General features: G+C 40.1%; 1 protein-coding gene across 3 annotated transcripts in view; it reads left to right on the top strand.

Moving 5' to 3' along the window:
• Positions 1 to 23716, top strand: part of slc2a15a (solute carrier family 2 member 15a) — a 73365-nt gene that overhangs the window by 40533 nt on the left and 9116 nt on the right. Inside the window, exons 6-12 of one of the 3 annotated variants that reach the window (XR_007036098.1) lie at positions 4027 to 4159; positions 5142 to 5329; positions 6381 to 6491; positions 7031 to 7132; positions 9224 to 9299; positions 10734 to 10861; positions 13353 to 13887. Coding sequence is in view for 2 of the 3 variants with exons in the window: in XM_047352209.1 (XP_047208165.1) it covers positions 4027 to 4159; positions 5142 to 5329; positions 6381 to 6491; positions 7031 to 7132; positions 9224 to 9299; positions 10734 to 10861; positions 13353 to 13607 (993 nt within the window). In the remaining variant the exon portion in view is untranslated. Of the gene's footprint in view, positions 1 to 4026; positions 4160 to 5141; positions 5330 to 6380; positions 6492 to 7030; positions 7133 to 9223; positions 9300 to 10733; positions 11407 to 13352; positions 14249 to 23716 lie in introns of those variants that run through there. The other 2 variants (XM_047352209.1, XM_047352212.1) reach the window with 2 other exon arrangements.

Raw genomic sequence — 23716 nt, 5'->3', positions numbered from 1 at the left:
GTGAAAACTGTTCCACTATGAACTGGCTTGAGCGCCGAGGAGAGGAGTGGCAGGGGATACTTGTTCTTAACTGTTATAGCGTTTAGACCCCTATAGTCGATGCACGGCTGCAGCGAGCCATCTTTCTTACCAACGAAGAAGAAACAGGCCCCAAGAGGTGACGAAGATGGCCGAATTATTCCGCCGGCTAACGACTCAGTTATGAATTTCTCCATTACCATCCTCTCAGGCCAAGAGATCTTATATAGCCGACTGGATGGTAATGGAGCTCCTGGCAGCAGGTCTATGGCGCAATCATACGGACGGGGAGCAGGTAAGGACATGGCTAATGACTTACTGAAAACCCGTCTTAAATCATGATACTTGGGGGGGAACTAGATGGAGATCCAGAGGTTCGACCTCCCTCTCCTCCTCGGCAGCGGACCTGGGGGAAATGGCAGACTGGAGACAGGTAGACAGGTGGACCAAGCCTCCACCCTGAGTTCAGACCAATTAAGTTGGGAATTATGGGCCTGTAGCCACGGGAACCCCAGAACCAGTGAGTTTTCGGACATGGGGAAAACAAAGAGGGAAACCAGTTCTCTGTGATTACCGGAAAGCACTAACTGTAGGAGCTCAGTTCTGTGAGTAATCTGGCGGAGAGACTGACCATCCAACGCCGAAACTCAACATGGGGTGGCCAGCGGCTCCGTCCCTATCTGTTTTAGCTCCACCAGGGCTTGATCGATTAAACTGAGTTCACACCATGAGTCAATGAGGGCAGTAAGGCAAATAGTGCGCTGATTAACAAGAATGGTGGCAGGCAAGGCAAGTCGTGGGGCTTTGGAGGCGGGGTGCAGGCCCCTCGGTTGCCCCATCACAACTGACGGACCTCCTCTTTTGGCCGGACAGGACAGGCTGACACAAAGTGATCTGGGTTGCCACAATGAAAACATCTATGTGTCTCCCTGCGGCGCTGCCTCTCGTCAGTTGAAAGCCGTGCCCTACCCAACTGCATGGGCTCTGGCTCGACCGGGCCGGAAACTGGAACGGATGATGCTGGAAACTGACGTGTAGAGGCGAACGGCACCCTGGGTGCCACTCGCTCGGCCTGGTTCTGCCTTCTCTCCCTCATACGTGTGTCCAGCCGGACAGCCAGATTGGTAAACTCATCTAAGCCTTCTGGCTCGTTTAACAGCGCCAGCTCGTCTTTAACAACTTCGTCCAAACACTGAAAAAAGGCAGATTTTAGGGTGCTGGCATTCCAGCCAAAAGCTACTGCTAGGGTATGAAACTCTATGGTAAAGTCAGTTAATGGCCACTTACGTTGCTTTAGTGTCCGAAGGCGGGGAGCCACACTGGACGGATCAGTATCCAGGTCAAAAGTAAGCCTGAAATCCTTAACAAACTCTTCAAAAGTACATCCGAACTGGCTACAGTTGTAAAATTTTGCCTCACCCCAACGAAGTGCCCTGCCAGTCAGTAATCCTAAAATGTAGGAAATCTTCCCATTATCATGGGGAAAGCTCTGTGGTGATTGATTAAAAACTAAGGTACACTGCAAAAGGAACCCCCGACAACTTCCGATCTCCCCCGAAAACCTTTCAGGGCTGGGGGAAGTGACGTCCTGGCTAAACGGAAGCTGCTGCGTGACGACGGGCTCAGCAGGGCCTCCCGAGGGCTAGAAGGCCTCTGTACCAAGTGTCCGCTGAAACAGTGCTGCCATATGCTCCAGCTGCTGGTTAGTCTGCCGCTGTTGCTCGAGGAGGGTTCGGAGGGTCACGCTGTGGGAGTGGATCTGGTGACTATGTTCAGAAACAGCTCTCTGGAGTGCCTCTGCTGGGTCCGGCTGGCCTGAGTGTTCTGTCATGATTTTTGAGGCCGACTTGACCCACATGCAGAAAAACACCCAGAGAACTGAGACCGTTTAGGAAGTTTATTAAACTGAAGGTAAATGGTGAGAATGGGACATCGATCAGGAGCGGGTGCTCTGTAATAAAAAACAACAGACCAGAATGATCTGCCCCTCGACAGCTGATTGAATTAAATATGGTCGGCTTACAGTTGGAGCGATGTTCAATCCACCAAGAAGATGGCAACAGAGTCTGGACCTAGGGATGGCTTCACCGGGGACCGCCTGGAGCCTCGATGACCAGAGCGAGTTAACCGTCGGAGGGTGGACAGAGTTCGGCTAGGCAGACCTGGGGGTAAGTTTGAACAAACTACCAGCTGAAGACTTGATCCTGGGGTTTACTGGTTTCAGTTCAGCTGTGTGGTTTCTCCGTGAGGAGCTTGGCTTGGTCAGTACCTGGATCAAAACAAGAGAGTTAGTCTTTTCAAAGTTGCAAGGTTCATAGCAAGAATAAACAGCTAAATGGCCAGATAGTTGTACCGCAGTTGGCAAAACACTCAGGCAAAGACGTGCTGGCAATCCGTCCTCTTATACTGCTCCAGCTGATCACCGAAAACAAGCCGCACCTGTCACACCCACAAAGAACAGACACCGGCGGCACCTAGTGGTGGAAGATGGTTAGTAGCAGCCAAACTCAGTCCAGATCCTGACACCTGGCTATAGGACTTTTTTATTATTGTTCTTTTGACTCCTTTTACGAGAGGAACTTGGCTCTGGATGGTTTTAGGAAAATTTTGTTCTATTTCCAGATTATTTGCTAACTAATTTGGGTTGATTTTTTTTTTGTGTATGTGTGGATTTGTTGGGTTGTTATCAACATCTGGTGTAGACATGTCGAGGTGTTCCATACTTATTTTACCCGCTGTATGTAATGACCTTGGTAACATTTCGCTACTTGTTGGAGAAAGCTAGCTTTGTTATGACGTATGCTTCATGTTTCCAAATATATATTCTTCTCCTTAAAATGTTATGGTCATGTAATTTTGATTTATATAACAAAGCTGTTTTCACCAGAGCAAAAGATAGAACATAATGCCAAATACTTTTTGAATTACTGAAATATATGTAAAATATGTTTGTTTTATGTCCTCCAGAAAATGTTATAACAGTAATTACAATTAGGGTTACAAGGTTTATGAACTGAATATTGTTTTAGGTTCTTGATTCCTTGTTGCTGTTGCAGACCTCTTAGTGCTTTCCATGACAGCATGAGGTCTTATGAAATAAGTACAATCTAGTTTGCCTATGAAGGCTTCTGTTGAGTTTCTCATGTCCCGTTTTCAGCTATGTGTGTTTATAAAGTCCTTTTTGGAGACGATCCAAAGTCTAACTGTGGATGAATTGGTCCAGTGAAAAAATGCCACGGAATCACATGGCTGTGGTTTGAAGTTTGACTTTGTCATTCTCTTCATCAGATACCATGAAAGCTCTACCAGTAAAGGCATGCTGGTTCAAATTACCTCTTTCAGCTGCGCTGAAGCCTCACACAGGATTGAAAAAATTTTTTAAACCAAACACTAAAACAGAGATGGACAGTGACAGTATATCCTTGTGTGTATCTTGGACCACATTTGAATAAGCAAACAGAAAATAACCAGCTTGCCTTGAGTTAAGATGTGTTTGGTTTGTTTTGGCAAATATTGAATATTGTACTGCAACAGTCAAATGACACACATTGTACTACTAATCCTTATTACTTATACTTATACTTAAAGAAAATCACATAATTATAATTAACTGTCACAGAGAAGCTTTTTACCTTGTTAATCTTATTATTTATTATATTTTTAATGACCTTGACTTCATCACTAATAAAAACAGTGCCAGAGTTTTAAGACCAGCTGTTATATGTATCTCCTCCAGGTTTAGACTAAATATCTACTTTTAAAACAAGTATATATCAATTTTATACTAGATGTCTAATAACGATTTTAACACTGGGTGATTTTTTTTTTTTTTTTTGTTAATTGGGTTTTATTTTTTTTCTTCTGAAGCATCTAACATATTTGTACATTTTAAGTTAAAGTGTGGTGCAACCTTTATGTTTTACTTTTTGCAACATGTCATTTGATGACATCATCTCTTGATATGATACATTGATCCCTCTCTGATCAGCTGTGTTGCTGCTCTGACAGGAGGAGTATTGGCCACTCTTTCTTTCAGTAGTGGTGGTACCAACATTCATCCAGCTGCTGCTGCTGCCATGGTTCCCTGAGAGCCCTAGGTACTTGCTAATTGAGAAGAATAATGTCCATGCCACAATCACAGGTCAGTACTGTTAGTTCAATTTTCTGTTGGGACTCTTGTAATGTCAGAAATGCAGAGGTTTCAATATTATACTCAAAGTTACAGGAAAATAAATGTCTGGCATCAACATACTACGCCTTTGACTCTGTAGCACAATCTGATCAGTTAGCTCACCAGATACACCAGGCTGCAACAGGATGGGCTAAGAAATTCACACCATGAGTGATTCAGCTCCCACATACCATGTATACTGCACATGTGCACCACTGCTACAGAATCCATGTCACTGGAACTTAAATATAACAAAAATTGCTCAATAACAATATAATTTTATTTTAAGCTAAAAGAGGGTTGAAAGATACCTTAATTACAAATGCAGGATTTTTCAGCCAGAATTCTCAGAATTGAAAACTTTGTTCAGAATGTCATCATCGATTTTATGCATCAACATGAAACCCAGCTGAACTTCATTTAGAACTAGTCCTTATTTATTGGGACAGCACTGCCAATTGTACTATTCAGAATAGGAGAGCATCAAAAGCTGAGCATAAAAGTCAAATACATGACAGGACTTGATGTTCCTTTCCTCATGTTCAGACCCATATAAAACTGAATTTACAGCAGTTTAAGTATTATAACAATCACCAATAATAAAGACTGAGTGAAAGAACAGTCAACAAACCAGATTTGTACAGTAATAACCTAATCAATTAAGATCATGTGAAGATTTTTTTTTACAGTTACACTTTAAGACATTACACGTTTTAGTACCACAGGAGAAACAGGCACAGGGAAACAAGATTAGACTAGGAATACAACTCCCTATGCTTCATCAAATGTTAACATGATGATCACTAAGCCAGGAGAAGGTGTCAGCAGAAGAAAAGCTATTTTATTACAGATAGCTAGTGGGATTTTTTAAGTTTCAAGTGAGTTATGTGTGTTCCTGGTGTTAACTCATCTCACAGTGTTGTGATTCAGCTCTCTGTCTGATGCCTTTCAGCTCTGAAATGGTACAGAGCCAAGTGTGACATCCAGGATGAAATTGAGGAGATGCAGGATGAACAGCGCTCCCTGTCATCCGTTGAAACGCTGTCCGTTTGGAACCTGTTGCAGGATGATTCAGTCCGCTGGCAGGTGTTGAGCGTGGTGGTCATCAACATTGGCATGCAGCTGTCTGGGATTGATGCTGTAAGTACCCTAAGCGATCTAAGGAACTCTGAATGGGTCTGGATTTTCCAGGAATTTTAATCTGTAAAGTGTTTAGTCACAATGGAAACAATTCCTATCAAAGCTTGATGTGTCAAAGAATAAATCTGAGATATTGATGCAACTCTGGATAGAAAAAGATGACGTGACACCACAAAGGCTTGAAATGAGGTCATTCTGTAATCCAAGTAAAAGCTGCTTCACTATATGTTGGTGTGTAGGACTTTAGTATAAATGGTTGTTGGAGAGGTATAACACCTGAGGTAGGAGCCCAGCGGGTATCAGTAAAATACTGTTTTTTATATTTACTAAAAACTAAATCTCTGTGCACATAGCATAAGAAACTCAACCAAAAGAACAGAAACCAAATGGGATTAACAGGAAAGATGACAAAATGATACCATTGACTGGCCCCACTCTCCCCTGACCTAAATCCAGTAGAACACCTCTGGGACATCATGTTTAGGTCCATCTGATGCTGCCGGGTTCCACTGCCCAGGAGCTCAGAGATGGAACGGGCAGGATCTTGGAGGAGATACTGCAGGACACCATCCGTCATTTCATAAGGAGCATGTTGTCAGGCGTGCATACAAGCATGTGGGGGTCATACGAACTACTGATGACCTGAGTTGCTGCAATGACCTTTCAGTAAACTAGCCTAGCCTGCTGCGTCAGTTTTCTCGATGACTTTGGATTATGTCCTCTGTGGTCATTTTGTTAATCATTTTCATCAGATGATGTGACATCCTGTTGTTCCTAACACATAACCCATTCCATATCAGTATTAAATCCAGCATAGCTTTTTCCAGTTGAGATCTGATGTGTTTTCAAAGTGTTCCTTTAATTTTTTGAGCAGTGTATAATAGTTTATCAGTTTGACATTCATAAAAAATCTTTCTGTCTGAAATTTTTCAAAGAATTATGGGTTTGTGATCCTGTTGAAGCAATATTTCAATATGTAAAATAAAAACAGCAATCTGCTAATCATTAATCCAAAAACTCAGAGATTAAGTCCTTATTTTTTGTCCTGCAGATCTGGTTTTATACAAATGACATCTTTGAGAACGCCGGCATTCCAGCCCCGGAGATCCAGTATACTACAGCAGGAACAGGAATCATAGAGATCATCGCTGGACTCATTGGGGTAAACATATAATACGAGACATACTTTGATTTTAAAAAAAAAGGGGGAAAATGAAAAAAACAAAATGGAGAAAATGCACACAAAAAAACAACATTTGCTACGACAGAGCTGGTATTTTCTCTTTATTTTGTGTTGTGCCTGAAAGAACTGATTTTATTAGATAAGTCAGGAACACAGTTGTGCTGTTTTACATTCATTACAAATGTTCTGTCATTTTTATAGGACATAATGAATTTCTCAGGAATAAATTGTGTTGGCAAAATGATGACTAAACTTAGAAGGACATATTTTAGTTTATATCTGAGTTATGTATAGACTTAATGTTTAGTAACATCTAAATGAGGTCTAAAAGGCCTCGATGTTGCCATATGTTGCTAAGTTGGTGTTTACACAAAGAATTTGGCAATTAGATAGTAACTAGGTATAATAATAATAATAATATTAATAATAATAATGGATACATTTAATCTGACTACACTCTAAGTGGTTTTATATGTAATGCATATTTATGGCACACATGAGATTTGTATTTCCCTTAGTGTTTCACTATAGAGAAGCTGGGCAGGAGGCATCTCATGATTGGGGGCTTTACCATGATGGGGATCTGCAGCGCTGGAATCACATTAGCCCTCATTTTACAGGTGTGTGCATAGAACAGCCGGGATTGTTCCTTTAATTCCATCCCTCACAGCTGTGACCATTCTGCTTTTGTGGTTGTGCTTTAATGGACATCATGAAGACAAATGTAAATCTGGGCACACATTTTGACAGTAATTATTGGTGAGGTAAATACAGACAGGTTAACTGTGATGCAGAGGTAATAGACAACAACAGTCAACACAATGAGTTGTTTAAGCACATTGATCTTTACTTTACTTTGTCAGCAGTAGTGTTTTCATCCCCCTAGAATGGTGGGGCACTGCAGCTTTAAACTCTTCCCATTGACTTGCTATATGTTTAAAACAAACAGAAACCCCTAAAATTGCATGTGTTACGATAAAAGATTAAAGAGGATATGGATTAAGTTAAGTATAATGTTCTGCCATACAACACACCCTCCTCAGATAATTTAAATAGAGACCATAGTGGCATTAAATAGAAATTACATTTGAGCGTTCACAGGTACCTTTGTTGGTACAGATCCTAATACGGTTTTGCGAAAAGCCACCTGACCAAAGATCCCATTTCAATTCTGAAAATCTCTCACTACTTTCTATGTGTCATTCTGTCTTAGCAATGCAACTTTATTAACTTTGTAATACAAATATTTGTCATAAACAGGTGAAAAAAATCTACTGACGGTAGGGAATATAATTGTACCCAAAAATCATAGTTTAATACGTGTTTGAGTTTTAAAGTCAGGGTTTGGTACATTTTTGGTATGCTCCAATTAAGAATAATAATTAAAATTTTCTATTTCTAAAATTAATTTGATTTAATTTATTATGAAACTTAAAAACACAGAAATGATACAACAGATTGGAGATTTGGTTTGATTGTTTTCAATAAATACAGTAGTATAGGCAGGCATAGCCAATGCCTTAATAGATAGATTATACAACAATAGAATCACAGTCAATATTGATGTTTAGACATTTTTAAGTGAGACTGTGCCCATATTTGTGAATAAAACATGGTGAATAAAGTTGGAGTTGTCTTGATATTTCGTGTCACTGCTGTGCCTGAAAGCAGCATGGGAGCTGTTGGGAAAATCCTCTCTCATCAACAGAGATTACTCCGACTTGATCTTATGTGATGTAAGGAGTTTGGGCTGATTGGATGTCAGTTGAGTTTTCTCCATAACCAGTGTGTTTAGATCCTGGATGTAAAAGAAATCCTAAAAACAGCTGAGTAGTGGTCAGAACACACATGAACATTAAAACCTGGTTAGAACCCTGGAACAAGGAGGAAAATGCCTTGGGTCAGCTTGGTTCGGATAGCCTTTTTTCCTTTAATACATGAAATCATAATTTAAGAACTGTTTTTTGTCTTTACTCAGATTATCTTTGGGTGACATAAACATTTGTTTGATCTGAAACATTTAAGTGGGACAAATAGCAAAGACACAATAAATCTTTGAGCAGATAAATACCTTTTTACATCAATAAGTGACAAATATTCATCATTATAGTACATCAGTGTTGTATGATCTCTGATGGCTGTGACTATTGCATGTGAAGTCAATGAGTGGTGACATGGCGTCACCACTCATTCAGTAAAAAGAAGTGCACAGAATCCATTTGGGAGATGAAAGTGAGACTGAGAATTTAACTGTACAGTGTGAACAACCATCATTTTTATATCAACAATAGGACTCACTGCCCAGGGTGCCATTCTATCAAGGGGCAGCAGAAGAACTCGGCATAAAAAAGAAAAACATATTTGAGAGTTACGGGGCCAATGGGATTTCTGTTGATTATGTACATGACTTGTTACAGTGTAAAAACACTGTGAGAAAATGGTTATCTTTGGTTTAGAATGTAGTATGCTTATACTGAAGTGGGTCATTTAGCACCGGACATGGATTCTCTAAAACAGTTTGACTTTTATGAAACCTTTATTCTATTTGTGAAAACACATTCAAGAGTATGTTCAGTTATTTTTGGGCATTAGGAGCTCATTATGTTAAGACAAGCATGGAGACTAAGACATAAAAACAGCTCACGCCTGGACTGAATTATTATACACGGATCACAGATATATTTGTGACATGTTTTATGTTCTCCTCACAGGTTAAGTTACTGTTCATGCGCTATGTCAGTGTCTGCTGTGTGGTTGGCATCATTGCTGGCTTCTGCATTGGTCCGGGTAAGTTCATACTTCATTCATACATACTAATAAAACAAATTCAGCTCAGAGTGAGCTTCAGGGTCTTGCATACAGACAATTTGAGATGTCGGGTAGAAAATCTGGGATTGAACCAACAACAATCTGAGTGAGTGGACATCTCGTTTTCCTAATGTCCCACACCACAGTTGGACAGTACATGTTCCATGTTTAACATTTGAAAAAGAACATCTTGTACTGTTGTTAGGTAGCAGCACCCAACTGAGGGAAACCTATGAGCAATAACTAGGTTAACCAGACTTTAGGAACTACACCTCTTTCACTGTGTTCTTTCGGTGGGGTTTAAGGAAGTAGTATTTAAAAGTGCTATACCGCCTCCCAGTGGGCAAATGCATGAGTGACATTATAAGTTGAAGTGTCAAACCAAACTTTTGAAACAGAGATGTCTGAATTGATTAATCATTCACCAGAATAGGAGCATTTACATTTTTACTTTTAAGTTTTCATGTGAAGGAAATATTCCGTAACTTGTGGAGGCTTTAATAAAAAGTCCTTTCTTAACATTAATAAATCATCACTTTAGTTAGTCAAATAAGCTCCGAGCCAATACATGTACATTTCTTCTTGGCTTCTGGTTTTACCTGTAAGAGGAGATTTATTAAGAAGATGATTGCCAAGATGTTTCATTCGTTGAGCACTGAGGCTTCAGTGTTATACCAGTCATGAGCACCACTCATCCACATTCTTTCTAATCTTCAGCCCAAAGCTTTATTTCAGGAATGGCCACCACCCAGAGCTCTTCCATGGTAGATCATAATGTCCTACACTGTATCATACAGAAACATGTCAACTCCTACTCATTTTTCTGACCTTTGGTAGTTCACATTATGGTTTCATTGTTGTACACTGGGCCATTCCAGTGTTTGTCTCTGTGAATGTTCCACTTTTGTCTGTATTTCTAGTAACTGACTGGAAGACTGTGACATGTAGCAAAAACGGTTTATGAAATCTGATTTTTTCCATGTTCAAGCAGAGACATAAAATGAGTTATGTATGATAACACACCATTTAACTCCTATGGGATTTTAAATGACTTATCTTGTGGAAGAACAGATCACTCCATCAAGACAGAATATGCAAGAGATTTTATTCCACATGCAGCAACAGTGCCAAGCTTTCAGTAGCCTGTGCAGTATTTTACTCATCAAGCCTAAAGAAACACTGTTTTATCCCAGTAGAAATGACAAACCATAAACTTTCACTGTGCCTCTGTTATGCTCAGATTCTCTAAACACTATTAGGTTCTATTAAATTAGTATAACCCTGTTTAGTTTTTTGTATATAACCCATTTAAGAGACACATAAGTCCACAGTAGATGACTTGTTCTGAAACGGACTCCTAGAAGGTAAATATTCTTTTATGGATCACTCTTAAACAATTTCTCTTTTTTGCAGCTGGGGTTCCCTTCCTCATCACAGCAGAACTGTTTAAACAATCCCATCGTCCTGCAGCCTATATCATAGGAGGCTCATTAAATTGGCTGTCTAATTTCACCGTGGGCTTTGTCTTCCCCTTCCTACAGGTGAGCACCCTACACCATGCAACCCCGCATCCCCGAGTGCTAAACGTGCCTGGAGCAAATTGATGCTGGTTTGTTTCACGTGCAGTGACAAACAGAGACTGTGAGCACATTAGCATTACTTTAAAGGACACTTGAAAACCAACCTACTTTTCAGTTAAAATCTCCTAAAGATAGTTTAAAAAGTTATCACTCCTTTTGAACTTTTTACCATTTTATCACATTTTAAAATCAATTCAATGTGTTGTGTTGGAGGTTTATGTGACAGAACAACATGGCGTAGTGCACAGTTGTAAAATAAATGGAAATGGGTTTTCAACTTTTAAACAAATAAAACTCTGAAAAGTGTGGTGTGCATTTACATTCAGCCCCCCTGAGCCAACAGATTGTAGAACCACCTTTGGCTGAAGGTCTTTTGGGTTTTGTCTCTACCAGCTTTAAACATCTATCGATTGAAATGTTTGCCCATTCTTCTTTCTAAAACACCCTGAGCTGAGTTAGATTGGGTAGAAAACATTTTTGAACTCCAGTTCTCAAGCCTTGCCAAGTTGGATTAAGGTCTGGACTTTGACTAGGGCATATTTAATACATAAATATGTTTCGATCTAAACCATTCCATTGTACCTCTGACTGTATGTTTAGGGTTGCTGTCCTTCTGGAAGGTCACTTAGTTACACTTAGTTACACCTGTTACATATGCTGATGACATACAAATATATCAGCCATTACATTGTCACAAGGATGAAGCAATTACTACTTTAATTTGTCTGTATCTCAGATATTAAGAAGTGGCTGGCTTAATGTTTTACATTTAAATGAGAACAAAACTGAATCTATTGTATTTGGGAACAGTACAGCATCTGGCATTGATTCATCTTTCAGCTATACCTCTACTCTTAGAAATCTAGGTGTGCTCTTTGACTCAAAATTTAAACTTGACAAACAAATAAACACTGTAGTACTAGAGTACTAGGAGATATTTAAAAGCGATATATTTAAAGATAAAAAACACAAGACAAGAAGTATAATCAACCAAAAGACCGAATCAATGAAATGTTTAAAAATATATGCACCTGGAGGTGTTCAGAGGCGGAGTGTTCTACAACTCCAATTCCAATAAAGTTATGACAAATCCTGCTCTACCTATATGCAAGTGAATACACAACAAAGACAATAAAGATAGAATACAAATTTTTGTATTCTGTCTTTATTCACTTTTTACACAACGTCCCAACTTCATTGGATTTGGGGTTATATGGTATGTGAAGACCGACACAGACACTGTCAATGTGAAAAAACGCTGGGTCTACTGCAACAAGAAGACCTGGATGAACAGGGAGGTCTACTAACTGCTTAAGGAGAGAAAGAACACACAGCACGGCCCATGCAAAGCTGAAGAGAGGAATCAGAAACGTCAAAAGGGACTATAGGAGGAGAATCGAGGACCACCTGGACAGCAACAACAGCAGGCGGGTATGGGATCAGGCAGCTCACCAACTAAATGACCAACCTCAGTGTTGCTAAAGATGATGCCTCGCTGGCAGCTGAACTGAACCTCTTCTTTGCTGGGATTTGAGGTTGTGCACCACAGACAGCATCACTACACCCTACAGAATACAGCAGTTTTGCCCTCTCTGCGAGGTGCATGCTGCAGGCCTTCAAGCTGTTAAGCTGAGGAAGGCTGCTCAACCCAACAGTACCCCAGGACAGGTGATGAGGGACTGCACTGACCAACTGGCAGGAGCCCTCACCTGGATTTTTTGACCTTTCTCTGTCCCAGTCTATTGTTCCACCATGTTTGAAATCCTCTATCATTGTCCCCGTGCCCAAAAAGACCCAAATTTCCAGCCTTAGTGAGTAACGGGCAGTTGCACTGTCATCAGTGGACATGAGCGTTTGAACATCTGGTAAGGACTCACATCACATCACTCCTCCCCAAAAATGTCTACTCCCATGATTTTGCCTACTGGGCTAATAGATCCACTATGGGGGATTCAACTTACACAGGCAGACACAAAATATCAATTGAAGCAAGGACAAGCAGATTCAAAAACTGTTTCTATCCAACAGCAATAGCTAAACTGGTTTAAACAACACAGTGGCGCAGTTGGTACCACTGATGCCTTGCAGCAAGAAGGTCCTTGGTTCTACTCCCTGCCGGGGGTTTTTCTGCATGGAATTTGCATGTTCTCACCAGGTACACCAGCTTCCTCCCACAGTCCAAAAACATGACTGTTAGGTTAATTGGTCTCTCTTAATTGCCCTTAGGTGTGAATGAGTGTGTGCATAGTTTTTGTCCTGTGTATGTCTGTGTTGCCTTGCGATGGACTGGTGACCTGTCCAGGGTGCACCCTGCCCATAGACTGCTGCACAACATAATGTATGGTTTTTGAAAGACTGATTTTTTGTAGTTTTGATTCTCTTAAAAGTCTTGTTTCTGCTCTCTCTCCTCTCTCCAATCGTCCTCCATCCATCTGCCACATCCGACCATCAGATGTCTGCTGGATCATACTGCTACTTGGTGTTCTCCACAGTTTGTTTTTCTGTCGCTGTCTATGTTTATATTGTAATCCCAGAGACTAAAAACAAGACCTTCATGGAGATCAGCAGGTTGTTCTCCAAGAAGGAGGCAATCCTAGAGTCCCAAGGTTTGTTCCACGTCGACCAGCTAAAGCTAAGGAAGATGAATGGGTATGGTGGTTTGGAACATGCGTCGCTGGAGTTTGATAGCTCCTCCTCTGTGCCTTAACTAAGGTTTAGAATCTGTGACTAGAAGACCATTGAAGACTACAATCTGCTCACCAAACCACCAAACCAGACCTCAGTGGCTTTTAGCTGGGTGAAGCTTGCTTCTTCTCTGCAGCACTCAGGTTCAACACGTTGCTTTGTATGGAGTTCCTTAACAGTTTCTCTGTTCTGTTATATGTACAAAGCTCAGGAGCTTTCACATTGTACCAGTGTTTATTTCCTGTATGCTAGCTGATCTGATGTATGTGTGTGTGTGTGTGTGTGTGTGTGTGTGTGTGTGTGTGCGCTCTGTTGACAGCTTTGAAAGCATCTTTCTTTAAACATTGTGAAATAATGTAAGCAATAATAAGACATAATAAGTATGTCTGAATATTTGGTATTAGTTGTAAAGATAAAGTACTTATTAACAGTGACTTGACTAAAATAAAAAGAGAGAAGCTACAATTTTTATTGACATAAGTGAATAACAGTGTGGTCATCTGTCTTTTAGTCTATTTAGGATGTGATTTATTCGCTGTGTTGTGCAGAGGCTTTTGATTGCAAAATGTAAACTTCATCTGTAAATGCATTGGAGTATGTGCATAGATCTTCATGAATTGTTGAAATGCAACAATCCGAATTAAATAATATACTGGTACTGTAGTAGTTGTGTTTATTGTTGCATTGCAGGAGTCTAAATCTGTCTTTCCAGGTAGCTCACACAAACAAGTATCTCAGGTAAAATATGTTTTATTACATTTGATTGGTATCAGACCTATGATACCATGTGTTTCCTTTAAGTGTTGAGGTAACTACATTTACCTAAATAAAGGGAGATCCGTTCACCTCCAATATAGACGCCACCCAATCTGGAATTTATACTGAAGATGACAAAATGATTCACAGAATAAACTGAGTCTCTTGACATACTACAGCTACACACCACATAAAAAAATCATACATTTCTTCCTTGAAAACTGAAAATAAGCCATATCAAAATCTCTGCAAATAAAATCTTTGACACAGTTTGTAGCTGCAACTGAAATGATCAGTTTGGGAAACTTACATTGTTAGTTATTGTTTGCAAGATGACAGTTTGGAACAAATTAGGCAGCAATAACCAGAAATGCTCTGTGTAGTGATCGTCTACTGTAGGAGTATGGGTCTGGCTCATCTTGAATTAGAGTCTAATTGACTCTGAGACCAGTGTAACCCTAACCCTAAGGTAGTAATATCACACCATGTCCTCGCTTACAAGAAGCTGCACTTTTGAAAGACGCCAGATGAAAATTATACAAAGCATAATGGCTAAACAAAAAAACTTCCACTTAGCCTAAATTAATGGTTCTTTTACCTATTATTGTTATTTTAAATAATTGTTTCAGTAACTTCATTACTAAGTGAAACATATTATATACCGTAGATTAAATTCCGCACAGACAGATAATTTCAAGACTTTATTTACCGTATTTTCCGCACTATAAGGCGCACCGGATTATAAGGCGCACCTTCAATGAATGGCCTATTTTAGAACTTTTTTCATATATAGGGCGCACCGGATTATAAGGCGCATAGAATAGAAGCTACTGCAGTCAAACGTTTGACTGGGGTTGCGTTATGCATCCACTAGATGGAGCTGTGCTAAAGAGAATGTCAACAAAACAGTCAGATAAGTCAGTCAGTCAAACTTTATTAATACACTACAAACCAGCGTTCTGATAACTCCATTCACTCTCATGGTAAGGTCTCCTCTACATAGAATTATATTGAATAGAACCAACCGCACGTTAGGAATGCATTGGAGTCTATGAAGTTGAAGTTGAAATCAAACGTTAGTTAAAACGTGAAATTCAGTAAACACGTAAAAGAAACAGTTTGATGCACTAAATCAAACGTTAGTACTATTAATCTTTCCTGTTTCTGTCCCCTGACCGTAGTCTGATGACACAGGGGAGACGCTTTCTCCAGGGCCGAAGTTACTAGTTTCCTCGGGGTTAACTCCCTCACTCATACGTTGCTGAGTTGAGCATGAAGAAACAGCATCAAAACACTGAGTTGTTGACGAGATTCGGGGTTCTTTTTAATGACTTTGCAGCACGTAAAAACACAGGGCTTACAGACTCATACACCGCTGCTCCGGTCGCCGTCTCTACCCACCCCACACACACAATAATACCGACGTCACTCCTTCACTCTTGATTCTCAGCTACGGCAGCACACAGCGCCACCTCTGTCCGGAGGAGTAATGTCAACATCTTCCATACACACACGAAACATACACCCCACACACTGAGCTTCTAATCACATATAGTTCAGGCAATTCCTGCAACATCGACTACTGAGGCTGAATCAGATATCCAAGGCGGATTTGTACGGCTTGAAGCTCATTCACACCCGAGTGTGCAGTTCACATTTTGTAGTCTGTCAAGACCGTGAGCTGATCAGTTGATTCTGAGCTTGGTGGCAGCACTCAGAACTGCCACCCAGCACTCATCGCTGTGACCTACTTCTGTAAGCTGCGCTCTCACACCTTGACCAGCTAGATGTAGGCTGCAATTTACATTTACTCTTATACTGTAAATGTATTATCTAGTAATATACCTATTATGTAATTATCAAATAAAATGCAATATTGAACTTACCATAGATTTTTGCCTGATGTGGCTATGAAAAAATAGTTCTGCCGCCAATCGTCCAGATTTGCGTTTAACAAACCAACAGGCAGTACAAATGAATCCACCTTTTGGATCATCGCAATTTTCTTGAGGTACATGGCCTTATCAGGAGGCTGTAACAACTCTAGATACTTATCCAGTGCAGTGTTGTGAAAATGGTGAAGCGATACGGAGACACCCAAGATGGCGGACCAGAAGTGAGGCTGCGACTTTGGTGACGTCAATGAAAACCGCGATTAGTGTCCTCAGTTCCCAAAAGCTTACTTAGTGTTGTTGAAAGGAAATGTGATGTAACACAGTGGTTAACATGTCTGTGTCCCAGATTTTTAGGAACATGTTATAAGCATCAAATTCAAAATGAGTGAATAGTTTGGATGTGTGTGTGTAAATGAAAACAGATGTACATTAAATTGTATTTGAAAATTCAACACAAAATGTCCCTGTTTTTGAAACTACAACCACACGTCAGGTAGTTAAGGGAATATGATCCTCAGCAAATATGCATTCATACTACAGGAACCATGAAGTTGCAAAGCAGAGATGTAAAAGCTACATGCAGAGGAACACTTTGACACTGATTACTACACAGAAGATCATTTGGCATATTCAGGTATCTGTAAAATATTCACAGCTATTCACTTTCACTTTTTCCACAGTTTATGTTACAGCCTTTTTTCAACATGGATTAAATCAATTTTAACCATAAAGCTCCACATACTATATCTCACAAAGACAAATTGAAAAAAAAAAAATTTCAGAGGAAATCAAAACGAAATCAGAGGAATATACAGCATAATGAAACCCCCCACCCAGAGAAGAGCAGGGCAGAGTTCTAGGGGAACCACCCAGCAGCCACAGTGCCGAAGGCCCAGGGAGCTGCAGTGACGAGCCCATAGGTGGCATTGACAGCCGTCTACACTGGAGCAGATCCAGCCGTGGACCCAGAGACCCGAGAACCCAGGGCACATCACCACCCAAGCAGAGGCCAGATGGAACCAGCCACACTCCCAGCCACTGACAGGGAGTGTGGCAGCACCCTGTCAGCTCCATCAGCTCAGTGGATTGAGAATCTTTGCACATTAGGTCAACTTGATCCCAAGGTTGCCTCTCCACGGAGGGAATGACTGTTTTCATCTTGGCAAATGTCTTGAAGGTTCAGCAGTATGTCGCTTTTGAAATCAGAACTGAATTGTAAGCGAAAATCTATCTTGCTGACAGATCAAATAATATTACAGTGAATAAAAACAATGGAATCAAATTTTATCCAAAAAGCTTGGTCTTTTTGGGCACGACTTCTTGGTTCTGTGTGTCAGCCGGACAGTCCTTCATTGTCTTTAGTCTCTTTTCTTCCTCCATCTCTTTTGCACTCTTCATAACTTACCAGTACACAGACGTGACCCTACATGATGTCAACAACTTATTACTTTTACTCATTGTATTTGGAGCACAGTCTGAATAATAGAAGATTATTAGTACAGTGTCATATCAGTTCTCATCTGTGTATGAATATGTAATTCAAGGTAAGCTTTTGCATGTTTTTTAATGCTAATATAGCCTTCTGCTCTTTTGGAATGTCTTTACTATCTAGTGACACCTGTTCTGGGGATTTTTTTTCCATACCTCCCTGCAGATCCTCTCAGTCTAAGTCAGTTTAGATGGGTAGCATCAGTCTCAAGTCACATTTAGGTCTTCCCAGTTGGATTAAGCCCTGACTGGATCATTCAGGGACATTCACAGACTGCTTTTGAAGCCACTCATTTGTTATTTTGGCCATGTGCTTCCTGTCGTTGTGTTGAAAGATAAATTTTCATTGTAGTCTGAGGTCCAGTATGCTTGGGGCCATTCTTTTTGAAGAATCTTTCTAAATTTGGTTTCTATTATTTTACCTCCTATGCAGACTAGACGTCATGTACCAATTGCATGATGCTGTCACTTAAGGGATGGTGTTAGTGTTGTTTTTGTCCGACCAGGGAAGTTTGTTTCTCCTGGTCTTTTCAGGAGTATTTATTTCTAAGGTGTATTTCTGTATAAGTGGGCTGCCATGCCAACTTGACCACTATAAAGGCCTTAATGGTGAAATGCATTAGCAATGTTTGACCTTCTGCATGGTTCTCCTAAAGGAACAGGCCTCAGTAGAAACATTTTATAAATGATGAGTTGAAACAGAAAGCACCGGAGCCTAATTTTGAATGTTATATGGATATGTGAGTTATTTCTTAATAAACTTTGTTCACTTTGTTGTTGTGGTATAATTATGTGAATATTGTCATAAAAAGTTATTGAATTCATTTTACTTTCCAGAAGGGTACAGCTCAGAATCCGTACTTTGCAGAAACTGCCACTAGAGGTCCCTTCTCACGCACTGAAGAGCGCCAGCTGTCCCAACTACAAAAATGTAGTCTGTGAGTCTGTTAAATCTGACACTATGAGCCAGGCCTCAGTATAACCTCTCCAGATGGGATCACATTATTGCTCCATGGGGTACAAAGGATCACCCATGATCTCTTCTATTCACTCTTTTCAATAGAAAACATAGCACAGACGTGCTCTTAGCTTGTTTTTTTTAATTATTTTCAAAAACTAGAAAACAGCAAACAACCAATACACAGCTCAATACACAACAGGGTCTGTGCCTTTCTTTAGTGCAGAGGGAGTTTACCATGAAACTTATTTGAAGTCATTGTGCCATTCAGCAGCTCATTGTATACAAGGCCTCATCGCAACAAGCCGCAGCAGTTCGCAACTATCTGTAATGGTGGATCTCAAATAAAGACTCAAAAGAAATAACCAAGAGTCCGCCCCTATGAATAATAACAGTTGAGACCTGGGGTTCCACAGTAAGTCTATTGGCCTTTGGTAGGCTCTTTATGGTACGAATACACAAAAACAACAAAAGCAGTTTCTCCAGATTCTACAAATGGTTGGCTGAGCTGCAACTTGAGTCAGGATGTTAAGGTACTGAGCTGAATGACACTATGATTGTAAATAGGTTTATTACTCTTCATAGTGTTAACAGAGGTAAGGTTACTGGAAGGTAAATGTTTAAAATAGAAACATTTTATCAGCTCTTTTTTTGGCTAGAAGACTTGTTTTGAAGTATTATTTTATTCCGGAAAGTCATCAGATGCACTTTTGTTCAATTTAAAAAGTGATCCTAAAGGGAAGCTACATGTTCCAGTAACTATCATAATCCAAGTTTCTTCAAAGACCTCATAGGTGCAGATGGCTGTGGGCAGGGAGGATCTCCTGTAGAGGTCAGTATTACAGCAGTTTTGAAGAAGCCTCTGACTGAAGATACTCTGTTGTTGTTGTTTTACAGTCCCATAAGGTGGATCCTCAGGGTTCTCCATAATGTTATTCATGTTATCAAGAATCCTTTGCACAATGGTCTCCAGAGATTCCAGAGCAGTCTCTCGAACAGAATACACAAATACGCTGTGCTTTGGTTTCAGACTTCAGCATTGTTTTCCAATCAAATAAATTCACCATGCAAATAAACCAAAGTTTAATAGTGCCAAGCAGATCTAAGAGTGTTCCCTTCCATCTCCATGCTCAATTTGTTTGGACAGGAAGTCTTGTTCTCATTTCTCTTTGTTACAGCTTTGAGACAGCAGCAGGTGCAGCCTAGACAATAGCAGTAGCAAAGAACAGTGGGAAACGGTTGTTAGGAAATACATTACTCTCAAATGATGCTGGGATTTCAAGAAATAAAAAGAGGTATACATTTTCTCTACTGACGACTCACTTTGTAAACTGGAGGAATCTGAACCTCAAAGGCGTGTTGTGTTTTGAGCCGACTGGGAAACCCAAACCACTAAGTACAGCTGATGTAGCTGTATCTGTAACTGAACCTGAGGCTGAAGAGGTACCACCTCAAGGCAGGATGACAACATACACCGTCTTATAGTCCTAAAGTCGACATTTATAGTCCATTCAGAAGACGTCCTATAAATACTGAAATATATAAAGCCTGATACTTTTATCACAAATTAATATTAATCTGTAATTCTAGACCTCAGCTGTGAAAACAAACAGCTTTTGTTGGCTTGGCCAATGGATCCAGAGGTGTGTTCAGCTTAGCTTGGTGCAGCTCAGTTTAAGTAGAGGCCAATGCACAGTGGCCATGTGTAACCTGTGATTTCAGTGGCAGCCACATTCTGGATCTGGCCTGGAAGATACAGCTGTAAGGCTATGAGGTTGACAAAGGTCAAACTGGAATCCAACAGCCTGTCATAGACATTTGTGTTGATTTAAGATTTCCCATTCAACTATGTGAAAATGTGCAACACCAGAGACATCACCTGGCCAAGGCTTCAGAGCTCACAGTAAGGAAGATGCAAGGTTCGGTTAGTTTTAGATTTTAGTGCTTGATTTATTAACTCAAGTTTAATAATTGTAAGCTTAGTAATTATGTTTGAATTTTTTAAACTTTAATTTAGGACTAAGGATTTCCAGAACCATGCCCCCTCCAAGAATATTTAACCCTCCTGCAGTCCTGGCAAAGCGCTAGTACAGAGCAAGGCAGATGTCATGGGACGCGCCAGAAAGAACTGCACGCCAGGTTGCTCTAACACCTGCAGGACCAAAAATCTATGGCAGTGCTCAAAAATGTGATGTGGAGGGCTCCCTGCGAAACAGCGTGTGGGAAAACCACGAAAGAGACAAGGCTGAGTCAGTATGCCTCTCCAGAGAAGTTGTGTATTCACAACTTCACCAAATCTCATTAACAATAGGTGAAATTATTTTCTGCAATAAACAAAATCTGTAGGAGTTTAGCAGAGATGCAGACATTTCATCTACAGAATCTACATTTTCTTTCCAGTGTGGACATTGTCTTCAAAATGGCCTTTTCTATTACACTGATATGAGTTTTTATTTAATACCACTGTAATACCATTCATCCATCCATCCATCCATTGCATGCTCAACCGTGTCCTTCCCTTTTTTCTCTAGACCACGTTCTTTTTTCCTGATCCAGCTCAATGTGTCTCAACTAGTGTTTTCCCCTCAGAGAAGCAAAGACATCTCATCACACTTTGTCTAAATCACAGCGCAACCCTAGCATAATGAGCAGTCCACCACAGTTATGCTGATTATAGTACCAGGGATGGCTCGTCGGCCACAAAAATAACTGCTGGAAGCTGGGACAGCGGGTAGGAAGACAGTAAGACGGTGTGTAGAGAAACACAAAAAAAATATGCTGCAGGAATTTTTCTTAACAGGTTAATAGAAAAATTAATTGATGTGTAAATATTATTTACCACTACGTGGTTATGTTATTTGTTATTTGGATTGATCATTACCAAACCCTAAGGGATTTTAGAAGTCACTCATTTTTGTGATCAAATTTTTATGATGAAATATATTTTATAGTGATAGTGGATTCCTCTTTGTTCAAATAGTAAAAATGTAAGTTTATGCATTCAGAACCTAAGCAGTTAACGGTTTCAGTTTTTATATCATAATGTTGGTTGGTTATTCCTAGTAACACACCTTAAAATATAAAAAACACATAATGTAATTCCTAAAAGAAGAACTTTATTGTCTACACCAAGGGTGGGCAAACGTTTTGGATCAGGGGACACCTTGACTTTAAAAAAGCAAGAGGTGGGTCAGGCCAGCATTAGATGGATGGAACATGTTTTATTGATGCAAAATCTCTCCAATAAATATCAGTTCACACACACAAGATTTGCCCATTGTGTGGATTTTATTATTTCACACACTGGGGAAATTCACATGCCCTGCATACAAAAAGCATTAAAATATCACTTACATTCCCATTTAGTAGGAAGAACTTTGTTGAGCCAAACAACACCAGCACCTTTTTTGCCACCTTCTGTGTGTTTGGAAATTTGGCTTCATTTAATAAAGCATAAAACTCACCCAGTTTACCCAGCTGAACTCTTCCTTTAAGATGGGGTCCCAGTGAAGATCGATCAGTTCCAACTAAACCTCTTACAGTGCTGTTTTAGGATCTTGTGAGAAGGGACATGGCACTAGCTGAAGTGACGTCTCAATTTTTTCAAAATCAGAGAACCAAGGGCGGGATTGTCTATGCAGATTGTCCAGTAATTTCCGTTATATTTTTCCACATGTCGGAGGGTCTCATTCAGCATAGTGAGCATAGGGAAATGAGTGAAAGATTTATGTGACATTTGTCCTGAAAATAGACTCAGCTTTGCTTTGTAGTCTGTGACTATATGGTTGTAAAACTTGCAAACTTTGAGTTTACACATTTTTACAACCATGTAGCGAAGCCACTTGTAAAATATGTAAACTTTAAAAGTTTACATCCGAATGCTGCAGCTCAAGTTTTAACACAAACAAAAAACATGAACATATCTTCCCAGTGCTCGCTTCCCTTCACTGGCAACCTGTTTGTTTCAGAATTGATTTTAAAGTTTTATTGATTATCTTATAGAGCCTGAAAGGGCAGGCTCCTGTATACCTGTCTGACCCCTGAAGGCCTTATGTGCCCCCTAGATCAACTCTTTTTGTTTCAAAGTCTCTTCTTAAAACACAATTGTATTCACTGGCCACTACAGCATGAAGATTGGCTTATGAACTGTTGTTGTATTTAGTTGTTTTGGGTGTTGTTTAGGCCAGTGACAGCTGTTTTTATATGTGCTTTATAAATAAATTTAACTTGATTTGATTTAAATTATACTAAAAGGTAGCTTGAGCCTCTAGATGAGCCTCTGATAAAAATTAAAAGCTGAGCAGTGCCCTCTAAGTTGTTACTTCTGTCCGGTTCCAGTGAATATAATGTAAATGAGTCAGCTTTTTGTTTAGCTTGAAAACTAAGTATTCATCAATTAGCACAACAAGGTGAGTCACTCTCCTGCATCATAAACAACATTTTTCAAATTTATTCTTGCTCTTGAGGCACAAGATACCTGTCGTCTTTGTCATGCACTCTTTCAACAGCTCCACTTTGGGGAAAAGCTTGCCGGTCTTCGCTACTTTAAATGCCAGCTAATAACTTGCCTTGGTGCTGCACTCTCGGATGGTAGCTTGTCGACTTTTCTTTTCTTTGGTACACTCATCTTTGCAATTTGGCTGGCTGGCTGTTGTTGCCATGACCTGGATGACTGAGAATCTGCACAGTCATCTGGCTGACTAACTTAAGGATTCACCCTTGCCACCAGGTGACTGTTAATAGAAGAAGACAACAAAGTGTTACGCAGTAGTGCATTGTATTATTTCAGCTCCATGAAAACAAAAGAAGGAATGACCTGAAGGAGAGATTGCAGTGAGGAGATGCCCAACAGCAGTCTCAGCTATGATTTGGACAATTTTGTACCAATATTTGGCTGGCCAGATTAAAAATCCATGGTTTGCCCATACCTGGTCTACACTCTGATTAAGTTTTGCTGCATGACACCTCGTGCTCATGGGTAGTTGGTTGATTTACATTTGATTTAAACAATGTGTCTGCTTTCATTACTCTTTT

Source organism: Girardinichthys multiradiatus, chromosome 22 (assembly GCF_021462225.1).
Source record: "Girardinichthys multiradiatus isolate DD_20200921_A chromosome 22, DD_fGirMul_XY1, whole genome shotgun sequence".
Lineage (NCBI taxonomy): Eukaryota > Metazoa > Chordata > Actinopteri > Cyprinodontiformes > Goodeidae > Girardinichthys > Girardinichthys multiradiatus.
The sequence above is the reverse complement of the archived record's forward strand: the minus strand, read 5'-3'. Positions and strand labels throughout refer to the sequence as shown.